A 19,622-nucleotide genomic window follows, 5' to 3' on the forward strand; every position below is an offset into this window, starting at 1 on the left:
CTGAATAGGAACTGTATATGTGAACAATAATTTTCAAGGTGCAAATCCTCTCCACAGGGGGAGTTGAGATATAGATATCATTAGAGAGATTGTATAAATCAAAATTCAGTGCCACTCTTTTGTAATGATATTTCTGATACTCAATGTCTCTGCAATATGAGGATACACCCCAATACGTAACACAAAGTAGTCAGGACAGGGAGCAGAGGGAGGCACCAGTTTTAAATTTTCAGGCATATAAGAGGCCAGCCACTGTAGTACCAGTCCAGGAAAAGATAGTGAGCAACGGCCTCTGCAGGCCAGCAAAGCAAAAACAGTCCCACAAAAGCCTGCTCAGACAACTTTTCCAAATTAAAGAAGCTGTAAAAGCCTCCACAAATTATCCAACAATATTAAGTGGAAGAAAAGTAAGACTTTAAGCCAAGCTCTATGTATGAATATGCTCTGCATCGCCCACTTTCTCAAATTTAAGAACCAAAGTATATTCTCAGTACTGGCATTGAGTACTTAAAATTTAGGATTCAACCACAAGAGAAAAGTACTTTAAAAGGTTCCAGAATTTCATGTAAGAGACAACTGGTTTTGCATAACAATATTAGCATTAAAGGCTAACTAAGATTTTCCAATATATACATTGATTACCATCTGGTTCACAGACATGTTTTTCACTAGTATGAATTTCCAAGGTAAATTTTTAAAACTTCATCACTGGTCTCCTCAAGCATGTCTCATTAATAGGACACACTAAATAATTTCAGTATAACCGAATTTTTTAAGCACATGCATAATTACAGATTAACGTAAAGATGCAACCTCACCATATCCTAAAATCAACAGAGCATTCCAGTGTGTTTCTGGTGCTGAAATCATTACTGCATATCACACACTTTATTGGCCATTTCTACTTTAAAACCACAGAATGGCAATTCTGTGTTATTTAATATATCTTTCTGTGTCACATCATATGCCATGAATCTAAACATATTGAGCTTCAATGCCAGGACGAAAGAAAGCACCAGCTGTACTACCATGCTTTCTATTTATTGCAAAGACATCTTAGACCTGAATTAGCATCATGGAAGTAAAGAAGGTAATTTGCAGATTTTACCTATGCCATTAACCTATGCAAACCCCAGCTATGAGAACAAAGAGCCTCAACACAAACCCACAATCCTTTATGATTAAGCGGTCAGGGATGGACAACCTTAGTCTGATAGCCTGGATGAATCAGATTACAGCATTTTTGTAGTGACAGGACAAGGAGTAATAGGTACAAATGGAAAGAGGGGAAAATTATGTCACATAATAAGAAAAAATTCCTTATTGTGAGACACTCAGAAGAGGTTACCCCCGGTGGACGCCCCATTCCTGGAAGTGTTCAAGGCCAGGTTGAATGAGGCCTTGAGCAACCTGGTCTAGTAAGAGGTGTCTCTGCCCATGGCAAGGGGGGGTTGTGACAAGATGATCTTTAAGGTCTCTTCCAACCCCTTAATATTTTATGATTTTCAGCTACTAAACATGAAACAGGAGATAAATGAAATAATTTGGAAGTACTACAGGGAAGCACGGGTGGAGGAATTGACTCTCAAAACTCCTACAGTCCACGTTTTCCTTTTGTTACGTCATTCTAATTGCACTTCAATATTTTAAAAGTGACAAGTCCATTAAGATTTTCTCAGTTCCTATTTACACCTTCAAGTCAGAGCTAAGACAGCCTTTGAGAAACAGCAACAACACACACGGCGCGAACCACCGGCTTCAGGCTGAGGGGCGGACTGACAATGGGAAGAATCAGGGGCGTTTTTTCTATAGAACCCACACTACAAAGCCTTTCAGTTGAACCCGCGCCGTTTCCCACCCCCCTCACAACTTTTTGGATGGCCGGCCCAGCCGCGCCCCCGCCCCGCCCTCACCGGCAGGGGGCGGAGGGCGGCGCAGGCGCATGCGCAGGTGCAGTCCCTCCCCGGGGAGGCGGCGGAGCCCGCGGCACGAGGACGGCGCCAGCCTGACCCCTGCCGGCAGCGCTGCCGGGGCGCGGCTCCCGCCGCTCCGCACTTCCAGGGAATCCGCTGACACCGACACCTCCACCGGCGTGCCTCGATCCTCCGCCGACGCGCTGGGGAGGAAAAGGAACGGCGTTGGCCTCCGGAAGGGGCCGTCAGGCCGAGCTGCTGCTTGACACGGGCCGGCCTGCAGCTCTCCCGCGGCCCGAGTCGCGCCCCGGAACCCGTGCGGTGAACCGAGGTCTCTCGTGGGAGCGGGGAGCAACCGAGAGAAATAAACTGCCGTTCTCAGGAAGCATTTATTTGCACATTAGCCCGGGCTGTGCCGAGCCGCACAGGCAGACGAGAGCGGAGGGAGGCGCCCGTACACAACCCGTTCCCCCTCGCTCAAGGCTCGGGACGCCAAAAGCCAAGCCCGCCGTCCCCGCGCCGCGCCCCCGCCTTCCCCGCACGGCCCGAGTGGCGGCGGGCGGGCAGCGCCCCCGCACTACCGGATAACCAGCAACGCGCTCTGCGTCCCCCGCCTGATCTCCATGAGGAACCCTCCCGCCATGCCGGCACGCGCAGCTCCAGGCACCGCGCAGGAAGCGGCCTCTCTGGCGGCCGGCGCAGGCGCGAGGCCCCCTTTCCCGTCACAGCGCCGCCTGCATGGAATCATCATAGAATGACAGAATCCTGTAAGATCAGCTAGTCTAAACGTCCTCCCAGCACTACCACTGTAATCCCTACACCCCTAAACCATATCATCAGAGCCAGATCCAGATGCCTCTTAAACAATCCAGGGGATGGTGACTCCACCACCTCCCTGGGCAATCTATCCAAGTACCTCGCCACACTAGCACAAAAAAATTTTTTTCCAGTATCTAATCTGGATCTCGCCTGTCTCGGCTTAAGGCCATTTCCTCTTGTCCTTTTACTGAACGCACAGTAGAAGAGACCGGTCCCCACAACCTCCTTTGACATAGTTGTGGAGAGTGATGAGGTGCCCCCTGAGCCTCCTCAAGACTAAACAAGCTTGCTGCTCCTCATAAGACATGTTTCGTAGACCCCTCACTATCCTTATTGCCCTTCTTTGGACAGATGCCAGAACCTCGATGTCCTTTTTAAAGTGAGGGGTCCAAAACTGAACGTAGTACTCGAGGTGCAGCCTCCCAAGTGCCAAGTACAGGATCACTTCCCTAGTACTGCTGGTTACACCTGGGCACACTGCTGGATCATATTGAGCCGGCTGTCACCCAGCACCCCTAAGTCCCTTTCTGCTGAACAGCTATTGCCAAACAGTGTTTGCACACTGCCAAGGCCTCTTTGGTGTCTCCCTCGGAACCCCCCAGTAAGTAGGATGGTGATGGGCAAGAGGCTGGGGCAGGGGGAAAGGTAGGATAGCTGACTTGAATTGACCAGTGATATTCCATAGCATGTAATGTCATGCTTGGCAGTCAAAACTGGAGTGTAGTCTTTCCAAAGTGGCCATTGCTCAGAGACTGGCTGGGCATCATTGGTCTAGTTGTGGGAGGTGGTGAGTGATTGTATGTTTGGTTGGTTTTTTTTTTAAACTCTGTCCTTCACTTACTGAATCATCACTATCTCAACCCACAACTTTTCTTGCTTTTGCTCTTCTGGTTCTCCCCCTGTGCAGCAGTGAGCTAGCAGCAGGCTGGGGTCACCCCACCACACCTGCAAAGTTCAGACTGAGCAGAGGCCTCTGCTGAGCCAGGCTCCCCAGTCAGCACTGGGCACCGTGTCCTGTGGTGTATCACTGCACCACCACTTACCTCCTGCCTTGGGAACAAACCCCTTTCCGCCCTTTCTCACAGCTTTACAAGTCTGCCTGAATTCCTCCTAGTCCATGTTCACCCAGCTCTTGAATGCTGTCACATTGCACTCATAACAACTGGACACTCAGCACAAGCAGCTGCTGCTCTGGGGTGAGGCTTCCTACTGCCTCTCATGAGGTCTTTTATCAAGAGACCGTAAGCCCACTCTGACACCCCTGTGTGACTGTTCTTAGCTTATGAGCACTGTCACGACTGCAGACTTCATCCAGCATGCCAGCTTCACAGTATATAGGAAGCTGATGGTCAGTATTCAAGGACACCAAGGAAAGACGCTTTTGCTTTGAAACAAGGAGTGTTTCTGCATTGTTAACTGCTTACTTTTTATGAAAGTCACAAGACCCTCTGCAGTTGCAGTTAGTTGAAAACATGATCTGTAAAGCTTTAAGCAAAAAAGCAAATTTGCACATGCTAATTTTACAGCAATTTACTATAGAAGTCATGATTACTTTGAAGTATTCTTAGTCCTTGGAGTTATCAATACCAAGTAGGAGAGTCCCAAAGAAACAGATGGAGCAACGTTAGATATTGTGGGAAAAATACAGCAGATAATAGTCAACTCAACTGTCTCAACCAAGTTTTGTTGTTTTTTACAAAGCATGGATTTATTGGAGAATTCTAAAATGCAGACTATACTGTCTACATGCTGTTCGGAGTGTGATGTTTGGGGATTTTGCTGTTGTTTCCTTTTTTAAGGAAGAAAAAAATTTGGACCACGTGGTGGCTTTTATTTCCAATTACTTCACAAACCAATGTACATATTACAGGTTAAATTGTTCTGAGCAAGTATGTCATACATCAAACATAAAATCTATGTAATTATTGGAGAATTGACTCCTAGGATTAGTAAACGGGCCTTGGGCCCTGACTTCAGAAGGACTTACACAAGGCTACCGAGTTATGAATAATGTAAAGTATTTGCAGGGTGTGAGCTTCATTTATACAAAATTGTTTACTATGGGTTTCTCACCATTTCTGCTGTGAAATAATTACATAGAAAAGAAGGTAAATATCCTACAGAGTGAGTGCACCTAGCATTAGTGGTGCATCCAGAACATTATTCTGACGTCAATGTCAGTAAAAGGAGATCCTAGTAGGGAAGAGCTCTGTAGTGTGGTCACTTCCTTGATGTGTCTCACTGTATTAGGGATGCTGGAGGGTTCATCTCTGCCCAGTTCCTTCAGCGTCCACTTATGGATGTGTTTGTCATCAATATGAATAATGCCTCCTTGGACCTACAGATATTGTCAAAGTCCCCAGTCCCTGGTGCCTATACGTTCTAGAAGTTCAAAATCTGCTTAGCAGAAAAGCATTTTCTGTGCCTCCTCATTCTCATACTGTGGGATTTGGTTTACCCCAACTTTGTTATCTTTCATGATTTTGTAGATTTTGATCAATCCTCCCCCCTGCCTTCTCTCTCTACATAGAGCAGTCCCAGTTGTTATTGCTCTCGCTGTAAGACAACAGCGACATATCTCTGCTGTGCCTTTCCCAACTTCCCTACACCCCTCTTGAGCCATGAAGACAAGAATTGATGCAGTAATCAATCTGAGGCTGTGCCAGCCTTTTATATAGCAGCCAAACAACTAGCCTCATCTTGTTCTCAATATTCTTCCCAGCAACGTACAGTGTTTTATGGTTTGGTTTTTTTGTGCCACTGCACATAAAGTCGATAAGACAATTTCAAAGAACTGTTTGGGAGCTCTGAACTGTAACTGCCCCTCCTACATTCAGCACAAGGGAAGCTTAGGAATCCAACCACCCTGCAGTGCAGCAGCATGTGAAAGCTCCTGGTCAGTTATTGACAGTGCCTTCCTGTCAGTGATGTTCACCATTGTTAAATAGCTCCAAAAGCACCACCAATTGTAGTTACAATTACCTGTGAAATGCATTTGTAAGTCTGTTCAATGAAAAAGAAATTTAAATACACCATCTTAATTAGAAATACATGACACGTAGAGTCATATTCAATGCCTCAGAAAACCAGTGGGAATTGTCAGCTTTCCAAAAAGTAACTGTTTCTCATCTACCAATTCCTGGTATAGCTTAATGAGAAAAGGAATAGCATTTCCTCTTCATTATTATCCCAAGTCTGGAGAGTAAAATTAGACTTCATAAAATGTTGGCTGACAAACATAAGTCACAAAGTAGAAGATTTATAAATATTATGAGATTTTCCCCTGCAATATTTTAGAAATACTTGTGCTCACACAAAGTGTAAAATATTTATCATGTAAGCTGGATGCACCTTATTTTTTTTGCAGTTAGTTAAGTAATCTATAACCGTAAGAACTGTTTGCTATTTTGAAGCCTGCTGAAATTTGAGATTTGCAATGATGACTTTGAAACTAACAGACTGCAGTGTAAGAACTGCACCCTTTATTCTGTGGCACTGGTCATTTGAGAATTACTCTTGCAGTAAAATATTCCTTCTGATAGCGTCCATGTGGGCACCCATACACCTTTGTGTATGGGCTCAAGCATACAAATCCCAACAAATTTTAGAAAATTCCTAATACAACTACTGTAAACATAAGCATAGGCATCATACAGACCATCATAGCGTCACAGACCAGTTTGACTTGGAAGGGACCAGGTGCAGGTCAGCCTCTTCTCCCAGGCAACTACTGACAGGATGAGAACACACAGTCTTTAGCTGCACCAGGGGAGGTTAAGTCTGGACATTAAGAGGAATTTCTTCACAGAAAGGGTGATTAGGCATTGAAATGGGCTGTCTACGGAAGTGGTGGAGTCACTATCCCTGAAGGTGTCTAAGGAAAAACTGGACATGGCACTCAGTGCCATGGTCTAGTTGACACAGTGGTGTTCGGTCAAGGGTTGGACTGGACGATCTCAGAGGTCTTTTCCAACCTAATTGATTCTGTGATTCTGTGACCTTAAAGGTAATCTCGTTCACAATCCTCCCACCATGTGCAGGGACACCTTCCACCAGACAAGGTTGCTCAGAGCCCCATCCAACCTGGCCTAGAACACTTCCAGGGATGGGACATCCACAGGTTCACTGGGTAACCTGTAGCATATTTTGTAAATTACCACCCGCCTTCTATTTTTACCTGCACTATATTTGGTAAACTATGTGAAGATTAGGCAAAATAAGTATACACGCACACCTAGATCCATATCTATATCTATATCCATACCCACATCTGCTCCGCGCACCCGCCCCTCCCGCCGCGGCCGCCATGGGGCGCAGCGCAGCGCGGCGGCGCGGGGCGGGCGGGGCGCGGCGGGCGCGGGGCACGCCGGGAGCTGTCAGGGCGGCGCGGGGGTGCCGGTGTCGGTCGGGCTCTTCCGGCTCGGATCGCTCAGGTAACGTCGTTCCCGCCGCCCCCTCTTCTCATCCCCCGGTACGGGCGGGCTGCGGGCCCTGGTTGCTCTGCTCCCTCCGTCCCTCCCTGTCGCCGCGCCAGTGTCGGGGAGGGTCCGCCCCTGGAGTGGAGCCGAGCGGAGCCGGCCCTGTGCCCTGCTCTGTCCTGCTCTGCCCTGCTCTGCCCTGCTTTGCCCAGCTCTCCCTCCCCTCCCCTCCCCTCCCCTCCCCTGCTGACTCCTCTCCTCTCCGCGGGCACCGCCGGGCCGTGCTGGGCAGTGCGCGAGGGGCAGGTGCTGAGCAGCCTGGGGTCGGCGGTTGTAGCCTGTTAATTGCGCCGCATCAATTAACCTGTGGCACCTGCCCGCCCCTGCCGCTGTCCCCCCGCGGCGCCCTGCCGGGTTTCGGGGTGCGGAGCCTCTCCCCGCGCCCCCACCCCGGCACTGCGCGGCGGGGCCTGGCTTCGCCCTGCGTGGAGGAGCTTCCTCGGGCGACCTGTTCCCGCTCGGGAATGAGCCCGGCGTTGGGCTGCCAGGGCCGTCCTGCTTTGACCTTGAGGGCTGTGGGCCTCTTTTGGGTCTGGCCCGACTGCTGGAATTGTGTGTGGTGTTTGGGAGGATGCATGGGGTGTACGGCTGTCCCTGGTTTGTGTGGTGCAGGGTTAAATTTCATCTGTTGATGAGGGATGGCTTCAAATCTTGTGGTGCCCGTTTGAAAAGCACAAATATGTGACAGCTTCTGGTGTTATATATTTCTTAGAAATAACATTTTCATACTTGTGACCATAACTAGAAAAGCCTAAACAATTTATCTCTTTAAGTGACCTTAAATATGTTAGATATGAGGTGCAGGTTTTGATGAGCCAAGGGTGACTCAACCCTTGTGTTTTCATTGCTGATTGCAAGAACCCTTTCACTCCTGGATCTTCTTTTGATATCCAGCAATAGTGAAAGTGTTATGATTCTCAGATTAACTGCACAATGTGATACCTGAATTCCAGCTGTAGGAGTGTGAAGTGGTGAGAAGACTATCTAAATAGTAACAGGCTAGATGCTTGCAGGTAATAAGGGGGCCCAGTATAAGGTTGAAGATCCTAGTCTTCCGTTTTGCTACCAAGGCTTGGTCTGTCTGTGTTAAATACTTAGGCAGGCCTGGCAGTCAGATTTGCTCTTTCTGGTTAATTTTTTTTTTTTTTATGTTGGTACCTTTTCAAAAACAGGCTGAAATACAGCAGCTTTTGCAGGTCTACTAGTGTGATGTCTAAATATTGTGATTATCCAAAATGTACAGTCATTTTCAATATAGCATCTAGAAATGTCATGAGGGGGAATGTCAGTTGGGAAACAGGCAGAATGTTTACAGCATAATTCCTGGTTTTGTTTTCATTGAAATGAGAATTGGCCCGTTTGGAAACTAAGCAGCCTGTAAATGAGATAGGGAGAGGCTGCATTTCTAATTTACTGAATGTCTTACTTTCCCTACTTGTTGGTAGCACCTGTGACAGTAGGTGTTTAAACAGCATCTTGCAAAGACAAGTTATCTTACATCTTCCATTAGTGGAGTGGCTGTGCATTTGAGTGGATGGTTAAGTTCATAAGTTAGGCCATGTTTATACTGGTACTGCTTTTCTTGAGTAAAAATGCTGGCACGCTACGCTGACCATTAGAGATACTCATTGCAGGCACAGCAAACTATGTAGGTAAGATTGCAGTTTGTCTGGTTGTTGTGGTTCAACCCCAGCTAGCAACAAGCCCCGTGCAGCCATTGGCTCACTCCCCCACCAGCGAGATCAAGGAGAGAATCAGAAAGGTAAAACCAGAAAACTCGTGGGTTGAGATAAAGACAATTTAATGGGGAAAGCAGAAGCCGCACATGCAAGCAAAGCAAAAACAGGAATTAGTTCACTGCTTCCCATGGTCAGGCAGGTATTCCAACATCTCCAGGAGAGCAGGGCTCCATCCCATGTAATGGTGACTTGGGAAGACAAATGCCATTACTCCAAACATCCTTCCCTTCCTCCCTCTTTCCTCCAATTTTATGTACAGAGCATGGTGTCATATGGTATGGAATTTCGCTTTGGCCAGTTGGAGTCACCCGTCCTGGCTGTGTCTCCTCCCAACCTCCCATGTACTCCCAGCCCCCTGGCCAGCATTGAAGTACAAAGAGCAGAAAAGGCCTTGGCTCTGTGTAAGCCCTGCTCAGCAATAACAAAAACATCTCTGTGTTATCAACACTGTGTTCAGCACAAATCCAAAACACAGCCCCGTAACAGCCATGGTAAAGAGAAGTAGCTGTACCGCAGCCCAGAGCAGCACACTGGTGTAAATGGGCTCAGCCTGTGTTCTGCCATTGTTTTCTGTTTGAATAAGGAGAGGATGCTTCCGTTGTTGGCTTAGTTCTCTTGGCTAGAGTTACTGTTGTCCACCTTTAGTGTCTTCTTATTTAAATAGGAATGACTGCTGGATTGGGCTGGCTGAAAATGCTTTTTACTTTTGTGAAGCTGTATTATATTAAATATGCAGGGTGTAGAAGAGAACCAAGAAGAGGTATGAAGTATGTTGTAAAAAAAACCTGTTTGGAAAATGATGGAGAAAAATAGACCTGCGAAAGCACGAAATAGAAAAATAGAAGTAATTGGTCTGTGTGCAAATAAATTGTCTTTCAGATTAATAATCACGTTGCCCTGACTTGTAGCTGAAAAGAAGTTGAATGATAAATAGAAACAGTAAGCAATGTGTTTCCCTCTGACAGGTTGGGGAGAAGAAACACTGCAGGATCAACCATTTTCCCCCAATAACTGAAACAAGAAATGAGAAGAAAGCACCAAAGAGAACCAGTAAATGGTTTCACTAGTCAACACATTCCTGTTTTATCAGAAATTTGTACTTCAGTATAAGCATAAAAAAGTGAAGGAATGGTGCTTTACCTAATTTTCTAGTTTCTAGTATAATTTGAAGAAATCAAAGGGAATTTAACCTTTTATTTATGTCTGTTCTGGATTACTTCAGAGGATAAGGAGAGCAAACAAGTTTCGGTCCAGCCCCTGTTTTTCCAGTAGTCAGAAAAGGATTCTACTTTATGAATTCCTTTGAAATCCACCTGTAGAACTGTGAAATCAGATGTATTGCAAAATGTAACCACAATCTAGATGATGTGTAGGTATATATTTGGCATATGACACTATTTCAGAATTAAAATCAGAATAAAATGATCAAAATTAGTTGAAATTTGAAATTAATTAATTACTAATATCTTAGACCTCAGGGTATAATAAAAAAGGAAGCTGGACAAAGTCTTGCCTGAATGCATTGTATTAGGTTACCCAAGTAAGGCAATGATAAGGATGTGAGAACTTCTGACATACCTTTGTGAAAAGAAGTATCGTATTTGTTTGGAGACAGAATGTTAAAGTCACCTGAAGCTACATATTATTAGAACAATAGATATGGATAAATGAAAGATTTGTCTAAATCTTCAATTTTTAAAGTTATTGTGAGCAAAGAATAAATGAATAAATTACCAAGCCACCTTTTTTTTGTTGTTAAATTGGTAGATTCTGTGTTAAACTGTGTGTCAGAATATTTAAAGAGAAGTCTCAGTGTGAAGTCGCAGTGGAAGTTGGCAAACTCTCCTTTGAAGCAAAATGTATAAAATGTATCTTTAGATGTCATCATACTGGTTTAAGTTGACTTCATTGTTATGTTTGCTATGGTTTTGTTATTATTTATTTATTTAACTGTATTACTATATTAATTGGACTTACTAGTTTGATAAGAGTAAAAAATAAGAAAGAAAAATGATACCTCAAGGTAAGTCTTCCATCGGTATATGACTGGAAAAGATTGGAAGAGGGAAGCTAGTTAAAAAGGCAGTCTTTTCAGAGAGGGTATAGTGACCATTTGAAGGCATGAGGCTGAAACACGTAAAAGTGAAAATAAGTTGCAGTTTATTTTAGGAAGCTTGTCCTGTTACTGAGCTCAGGCAGCTGGAGAGAAGCTAACTATTTGAAGCTGTGTACTTACCAAGCATTGCTCAGCAGAGAAGGCAGCAGCCACCAGGTCCAGCGGCTGCACGTGAGTGCCAGGCAGTTGTGCTGGGACAGGAAGAGCACAAGCTCATGGTGCTGGCAGGTGGTGTGGGAGACACAGGCAGGGTGCAGCTGCACTCGCGCCACAACATGCTTGTTTACTCTTTCATAAGGTTTTTTCCAACCCACTGAACTTGTGTGGTCACCATGGATTTAGCTATGACAGGTAAATACCTTCCATATCCTGTTTAGGGTAATCCAAACAGCCTTATTTCTAATATGCAGTCTCAGGATCTTTTTATGAAGGTGGGGAAACTGCTTACACTGTGTGATGCTACAGGTTTGCTTGTGTAGAGCTAAAAAAGGCCTTACCAACCCAGGGTACAAGCCAAGCTTTTTTCAGCAGGCAACAGTTTCCTTTGGTTCAGGGAACAGTAGTTGATACACTATATACAATGTTAACACTTAACTTCTGAGTAAGGATTTTATGTTTCTGTTTGGCTCAGCATTGTCCAAGTGACTGGTGACTCCAGCAGGTTACATGTCATTCTAGTGGAAGGTGTCCCTGCCTGTGGCAGGGGTGTTGGAACTAGATGCTTTTTAAGGTCCCTTCCAACCCAAACCATTCTATGATTAAAAACAACAACAACAAAATCTTAAATATTATATTCTGCATTTGGTGTTGTTAGAATATCAGCTGAATGAAATGAAGATTATTTTTGAAATGCCTTTACCCAAATTGTTTCTTTGATGAATGTATTGCTGCCAAAATTTAGGACTTAAGTTGTGCATAAAGATGGTAAATTTGGGAACTGAGATAAAATACAGTTTCAGGAGGAAACCCTCTGCAAACATGTCAAATGAGTCCAGGTTAAATTCTAGGTGTTTTGTTGTTTGGTTTTTTTTCTACAAATGTGTAATTGAATATAGGGATCAGTTCTAGATTTAGATTGAAATATTGGTTGTTCAAATACAGTGGTCAACAAAGGGAAGAAGGAGACAAAAAAAGTGCTTGAAAATGAGCATTGAAGGATAACTACAGATTCAAGGAAGTATTTCACCATTTTTCTCTATGTCGTGTTTTTCTGACTTAAATTACCATCTGTTTTTTAGTAAGAAATGATAGAAGTTTTTGTGTACTTTAGAATAAAAAGTGTGGCTATGTGGAACTTTCTTGATTTTTAGATGTAAAGTGAATGTTGATTAAGCTATAATATATTACATAGATAACTCAACAATCACTTATTGCAAGAAAGGAAAAGACATAGGAAACTGTTATAGGAAAAAGAAAATATTTGCAGTTGATGGTTGACCTGAGTTGTAACAAAGATGCAAATCATTATCTTTCATTTAGTGAGTGACATAAGTTCAGATCTGTGAAATTTGAATATTTAATTTGATCTTAAGATGAATTTGATATTTTAAAAGTAGAAGTTTTAGTGTAAGATTCTGGTGTTCATGAAGTGCAGAAGTACTTAACTCTAGAAAAGATGATGTCTGTTATACTCTGCCAGAAACAGTGAGGTATTCCTGAGCAGTATGCAGGCACAGTGCTCAAGGGCTGAAAGAAAAGGAATCAGTAGTGTTCTGTTGGTGAGTCAGGAATCAAAATCAAAATTTCAGTCCAGTACGTCAAACTATTTTGTAGTTCACCTCTTATATATTGAGAAGGTGTAATAAAGTAGAATTGAGTAGAGGGATTAAAATGTCACCCTAAGCTCAGTTTTTAAGAGGCAATTCAAGGAGACGCATTTGCCAACGAGACTGAGAAGTGTTTGGTCATTTTCTTCTCCCCTCTAACAAACAGACATAAATGTGATACTTTTTTATTTTTGAAAAATTATGCTCTAAAGCAAATTCACTTAGTGTTTGTTTATAATTATAAATTTGTTTTCTTAAACAGTGAATAGAGAAGTTGAATCCTGAGAAGGCTTATTGTATGTTCCTTTTGAATTTTTAAGCTTGTTACTTGTTTCTCTTTATGAACTCATGTCTAATATGTCATACTTTGGAATACCATATGACAGTAATAGCAGAAAGAACATTTTACATACCTTATGTATTTTTGTCAGACTGTGCTCAGTGCCAGACTTAGAGTTTTATACCAGTCTTTTTTTTTTTTCTGTGACAAATGTGCAAAAGAAGGAAAAATGTACTCAGTTTCTTTTTGCTGACAATTTTTTTGTGTAATAATAAATAATAAACAATAAACGTGTTTTGTAGATTCATAAGTGAGAAGGGAGCATATCCAGTTGGGTACCTAATCCAATCTCTATAGTACAAGCCGTAAGTTTTCTCTCATTTAATTCTTGTTTGATATGAGAATCACTCTCAGGAAAACACCTTGTGTTGATTTAGAAGTTGCCAATATGGGTAATGCACAGATTGTTATGCTAGTTTGGTTTGATTTGATTTAATTTTGTTGTGGAAAGAAATTTGAACACCTAGAACAGTGCTGATGTTTCTGTGGAAAAATACAATGGACTGTCTCCACTTGTGAATATGACTAGGTAGAAGAGTGTACTGGAAAGTTATTAATCACAATATTCAATCTTATTAAGTGAAGTAGACTGTTGCAGGATACTAATGAGATCATGGCTAATTATAGTTAATAATACTGTCTGGTGGGGTTCTTTTGTGTTGGTTGTTTGTGTAATGGGAGGTTTCTTTCAGTGCTCTACTGAATAGCAGTTGGCCAAAATAACAAGCTCAAATGGTTCTTATTCTTCAGAAGACATTAGAGGTGTCTCTTTGAAAAGTTCTGAAATGAGGAATTTGTGCAAAGTCAATCTAGAAATAATCAACTGTAATTGGAAAATCTTTATCTGTGGTTATAGAAGGATTTATGTATTTCCAACATTTGAATTCTATCTGAAGAGTCTAATCTGGGAATTGCAGTACTTATTTTGCTATTCATGTTGTTAAGTGCTTCTGAGGAGAAGCAAAGCATAATAAATTAACAAATGACAAGGTTTCTGTTTCCCATGCATTCAAATCTGTGTTTGTTTTAAAGCATATTAAGTCTATTTAAATAAAAATGTGTTTCTGCAGTTGCCAGCTTAGTATGTGGGCACTATACACGGCTTAAAAAGCTCAGTGCTGTGAAATTAGAAATTTTTCTCATCTGCTTTTTAATTATCTATTAGTTCTTTTACTGTACATCCCATGGCCATGCTTTAAATGGTAAACAATTTTAGAAATGCCTTGAAATATTGCATTGCAAAGCTGAAACTTTGAGTAATTCAAAGGGAGCAAGCTTCTGAGCTCCGGCTCTTACAGTTATTGGAACAAATCTTAAGAATTCTTGAAGTGGCGTGATGTATGCAGATTTGTCCTCCACAGCCATCAGCCCCTGGACCTGTACCAGCAAGCAACTGTTTCACTCTTGCAGATTGATGTGAAGGAGACAAATGGAGCAATTATGTGAGGCTTGAAAAATGTAAGAGTGGAACGGTAGCAAATCAAACCTGAAGAGGAGCTTTGGGATACAACAGATAATGGAGAGCTTATGAATCAGTGGGAAGTCTTACAACCTTGTGATTAAATCTAAACAGATTCTAGATGAAAGCTGCTTTTATTGAATTGATTTGATGAAGCTGTTGTTCTTCTCCTAGTTTCTTTAGCCTCAGTGTAAACCATTTAGAACCTCTTAGGTGAATAGTTTGTGTTGATGTGACACAGAAGGCTCTTAGGCACATAAGTTATGAAGGATGAGCATTTGCTGTGGAAAACACAGCTGTAACAGTATTGTTTTAACATGACTTGGAGGAAAACCAACACCACCTTACTGATGAAGGGAATTGAAGGCTGCTCTGTGAACACACTATACATAACCCCTCGCAAAAGGAGATCCACAGCCCCAGGCAATTGCTTTCCTTGTCAAAGTCATACACTAAGACTCCACAGGCATCCAGGTATACCCAGAATTGTGTGGAGTCTGTATTTTAATCCCCCTGAGAAGGTGAAATAGAAGGTAGCAAGTGTCAGACTTACTTCTGTAATCACTTGTGTTTAAAATATAGTAATATAAAATTATTTGAAAGTGTATAGCACTTCTTAGGTAGTTTCTTCCTCATTGATAATTAACTTTCTGCTCAGGCACTGCCATTTATTTTTTCCATTGAAAAAGGCAAGGCCATCTAACAGGTCAGAGATTGCCTATGTTCAGAGTCATGAGAGTGGCTAAACTTCAATCTGAGAAACTTCTGGTATACAAAAAAAAAACCCCAAAGCAAAACAAAGGATTGTGCTCTTCGTACCTTTGTTTAAAAAGAGAAACAAATAAAGAACATTCCTTGGAAAATTGGTCCTCATGCTAAATGGTGATTGTGTAATGGCAAGATAAATGCTTTATCCTCTGGACTGTTTGATGATGTAGCATAAACTGCTATTTTTCAATTTTTTCGATCTATCAAATTTTATTATTTATCTCATTTTACAGAGTAGTAAATTATGAAAGAGTAAGTGTGTGATACTTTTAAGGAAATAGACATTAACAAGTTTAACGTATTGAAATATTAGCTGTAAAATTAAATGTTGTTGAATCTGCAGTTTTATTACAAATGAAGAGAACAGGAAAGTATTGATAAGAATACATAATAGAAACAAGAAAAAATTAAAAACTACATTTTGAAATATCTTCAGACTAAACAAAAAGTAAACTGTAGGATGAGTGTATTTTTATATATGAGAACTAATAAAAATGAGCATTCCTGTAGTTTCAGTGATCGTAGAATAAAAACAGTCACAGGTTTATAAAAATAATATATAGTGTTTACATAGTAACTTCTCTGTGTGCCCGGCTTATTATGGCTACTCATATGGTTTGGAAGGTATATTGCTTAAGACTGAAATTTCATTGTGGGGAAAAAAATATGTGAGAAATTCTTTGTCTCCCCATCATCTCAAATTGCATAATTTTTTTTTTAAGGAAGAAAAATGAAACCATAACCATAGAATAGTAAGAAAAGAGATTATGTTTTTTCTTCTCTATATAAAACTTCTTAATGATTAAATTTGCACAGCCAGCATGCAATAGATTTGTCTAAAAGTATAATTATTCAGTCAAAGATGTTAATGCATTTTAAAACAAAGAGATGGTTCTCATCACTAAGTCTGGAAAAAACCCTACCTGTTTAACCCTGTGTTCAGCCTGGTTTTGTTTAAACTTTGATAATCCTGAATCAGGCCATTCTCAGCTTTCAGGTTCTTCAAGCACTTGAGGAAGACAGAGTCTTTCACACTAACCATAAGTGCTTGCATTTATGCTTTAGCTGGATAAAAAAAGATGCTGATACTTTCACTCAGCAAGCATTATTTGATGTGTCAAGTTCTTTCTCCATCCTTTGTGCCTAGAAAAATTAGAATTGTGATGCCTTTGTATGTTGGTTCTTTCTTCTTTTTTAGTATTAATATTTACTTTTACTTTTGGAGATCAGACACTGGTGGTAGTGCAACTGTCTCTGAGAAATCTGTTGGCATTTAAAGCTTTTTCAAAGCAAACTTATTTCTGGACTTAATCCAATGATGGTTATTATAAAATGAAACCACAATAATTTATTTTTGTTTTAATAAAAAGTGTGATCTAAGTGCCTTATGCTAGCAAGGTATAGTGAAATCTATCAATTCAACACCCAGGATATGGTTTTTAAGTAATGGTTTGCATTTCTGTTGTACCTTGGATACAGTCTGTCATTACTAGTCTGCCATCAGAATCAAGATGGTTTGTGATTCTTGGCCTTTTTATTCACTCCTGCCATCCAACTCTTTTTCTTTCATTTTATCTGTCCCTTTCTTCTTTGTTCATACCTGGTAGACAGTCTGATGAATACAGCTGCTTTATACCTGTTCCATGGTTTGCTTGGTTATTTTCAGTCTACTATGCTTCAGCCTGTGCTTCTGCACATAATTTTCTTCCTATTTTCCTTTAATCAAGGCAGAAGAGAGCAGCATCTGCTGAGTGTGAAGTCTTTTCTGAAGCCAAGAATCAGAGAGCTCTCGAAAGGTTTCCCACAAGACCCCATTAAAAGGGATGCTAAATCTACCTTTTTGCACAGATGTGCTACAATAGGATTTTCCTTTTGAGCTGTATTTGCTTGAGGTGAAAGCAGCATTAAAAGCTCATTTCCTTTAAAAAATTATTGCATCTTTCCTAAATCTCTACTAAAATAAATAGTCCATGACCTATAAAAGTATGAAGTGGTGTTTCTGAATCTAGTATATCTTAATTACTTGGTGTAGACTACCATGGGATGAAAATATGTTGAGTAAATTGCAAAAGCCTGTGATTACAGAACACTAGTAAACATGTACTTTTGTTGTGCATGGATGACAATAATATTAAAACAAAGCAGAGTTGCATCACTGGATTAGAATAGCAAGGAAGTGTCAATGCACAGAGGTACTCTTGAATAGCATGTAACTATTGTATGTATCCTTCATTCTTGTCTTCTGCCTGGAAGTGATTCAGAAAGATTGGTGTCTTCTGTTTGCAGAAAGGCTGACTTGTTAAAAGGTGTGGATTTCTGGTGATGGACCCAGAGGAAGTAAAAAAGAAAATGAAAAATCCCTTTGTTGCATTGTTTAGAACAAGCAGCGCTTTTTGGGATAAACAGGACATTAATTTTCTAGGGATTTTTCTTTGGTTTGTGATGTTGTGGGTTTTTGATTATTTGTTTGGATTTTTTTAATAGGACTTGGTTTTGGACGTGTTAAATATTTGTTAATATTTTTTCGCAATATGTTAGCTTTTGTTAAGGGTTGGTTGTAAACTGATCTCAGATTGATACTTTTAATGCCTCTGAGAAAAATGTAGTGGTTTTTTTATAGAATTATTTTAACAATATGTCTCTGTGAACAATGGTTTCAGGGTTTTTTATTTTAAATTTTAAACAGGTAATGTCTGTACATGAATTGCAAGCTAGTCTCTAGTGGGGACACTGTGGGAGGATGAACACGGAGGAGGTGGAGCTACTGACTGATTCCAAGTACAGAAACTATGTGGCAGCTGTTGACAAAGCACTGAAGAACTTTGAATATTCAAGTGAATGGGCAGATTTAATATCGGCACTTGGGAAACTAAACAAGGTATGCCTGGCAGGTGCTCTTGGAAAAGATTCAGGAATTGACAGAGGGTATTGTAACAGGGGTGTAACAGTACAGAAGTGCAAGGTTCCAGCCATCTAATACTCTTGCAAATATTTTAGCAACCTGAGCCAAATGTTGGGTGTGTGCAAGGAGCAAATAAATCAAACAAATGCCTTTCTAAGACTTAGAGTTGAAAACCCTTTGTAATTGTAAGTAAAAGAAGTTATTTACTTTTTTAGTGGAAATAAATGCAGCATCTTTTTCATTACTAACATTTACTTATAATGTCATTCAATATTATTGAAATAGTGTAAAAAACAGTAGCCAATATAAACACCAGCAGTATTTTTATAAAGCATGATAAAATGGGGCTCAAATCATTTGTTGACCAGAGAATGTTATCATTCAGATTCATTTTAACAGTTAGTAAGTTGAATATGTAATATCATTGCAATCTTTAATAGCAATTTACAAATAAATATCAATAAAAATCTTGTTTTAATCAGTTGTTTGTGTTTCTAGGGAGCTTCACTCAGGAGAATGACACTCGCTTGGCAATTGCATAATTGTCTCATTTTTTTCATTTTTTTGATTGTAACAGTTCTTGTTGCATTTTTATGGAAAGTCAAGGCTATGATATTGGGAAAATAAAACCTAAATATGTAAATACAACTCTGTGTTCCAGTCCTGAAATGATTACATAGTTTCAGGCAGTGATAAAGTGCTGCATGTTGTCTCACTCTATGATATTTTCTTAAAGTTATCCCAGGCTCACCTCCCACAGTTTAATAGTCCTCTTTGAACTACTGTGGATGGAAATAGCAATTTTTATCCTCAAAAAGATGAGTAAAATGAAATGGACAAGCTGTAGGTAAGATACCCATTGCAAGTGAAGTTTTAAATGCCTTGGCACCTATAGAAAGTGTACAAGTGAAAGGCATGGCAAAGAAAAAAGCTCATGGTATATTTTAGAAGTGGGGTTTTTTGTGTTTTAACATAGGTATGTGTGGTGACTTAGTGACCACGTTCAGGAACTTGTTTATAAAAGTGCACTTTAATTTGTTTTGTGCTGTTCTTAATGTGTGGATTTCTCAGGTGCTCCAGAACAACGCGAAGTACCAGGTGGTACCGAAAAAGCTGACTATAGGCAAGCGCTTGGCACAATGTCTCCATCCAGCTTTGCCAGGAGGGGTTCATCGGAAGGCACTTGAAACGTACGAGATAATTTTCAAAATCATTGGGCCCAAGCGCTTGGCCAAAGATCTTTTCCTGTACAGGTACAATATTTTAAACAACTCCATTCCAAATGCTTAGTTGAGATGCTTTTGGTTTCCCACTTTTTATAT

General features: G+C 41.0%; 2 protein-coding genes across 15 annotated transcripts in view; one reads left to right on the plus strand and one right to left on the minus strand.

The window, feature by feature from the left end:
* Positions 1-4,401, minus strand: part of UBE3D (ubiquitin protein ligase E3D) — a 135,643-nt gene extending 131,242 nt beyond the window's left edge. For 4 of the 7 annotated variants that reach the window (XR_007902834.1, XM_051777962.1, XM_051777963.1 and 1 more), the window contains exons 1-2: positions 2,495-4,396; positions 1,914-2,116 (exon numbers count right to left, since the gene is read on the minus strand). Coding sequence is in view for 6 of the 7 variants with exons in the window: in XM_051777962.1 (XP_051633922.1) it covers positions 1,914-2,116; positions 2,495-2,664 (373 nt within the window). In the remaining variant the exon portion in view is untranslated. Of the gene's footprint in view, positions 1-1,913; positions 2,117-2,494 lie in introns of all 7 variants that reach the window. The other 3 variants (XM_051777960.1, XM_051777965.1, XM_051777964.1) reach the window with 3 other exon arrangements.
* A 2,670-nt stretch (positions 4,402-7,071) lies between these two features.
* The window catches only part of DOP1A (DOP1 leucine zipper like protein A), a 59,350-nt gene continuing 46,799 nt past the window's right edge, over positions 7,072-19,622 (plus strand). For 3 of the 8 annotated variants that reach the window (XM_051777918.1, XM_051777916.1, XM_051777919.1), the window contains exons 1-3: positions 16,623-17,290; positions 18,085-18,276; positions 19,372-19,553. In XM_051777918.1, coding sequence (XP_051633878.1) covers positions 18,139-18,276; positions 19,372-19,553 — 320 coding nt within the window. In that variant the 5' untranslated portion in view covers positions 16,623-17,290; positions 18,085-18,138. Of the gene's footprint in view, positions 7,166-13,043; positions 13,477-16,622; positions 17,291-18,084; positions 18,277-19,371; positions 19,554-19,622 lie in introns of those variants that run through there. The other 5 variants (XM_051777917.1, XM_051777921.1, XM_051777914.1 and 2 more) reach the window with 4 other exon arrangements.

This window comes from Manacus candei, unplaced genomic scaffold (genome assembly GCF_025592945.1).
Source record: "Manacus candei isolate 608988 ecotype Guabito, Panama unplaced genomic scaffold, ASM2559294v1 h1tg000011l, whole genome shotgun sequence".
In the NCBI taxonomy this organism is placed as follows: Eukaryota; Metazoa; Chordata; class Aves; order Passeriformes; family Pipridae; genus Manacus; species Manacus candei.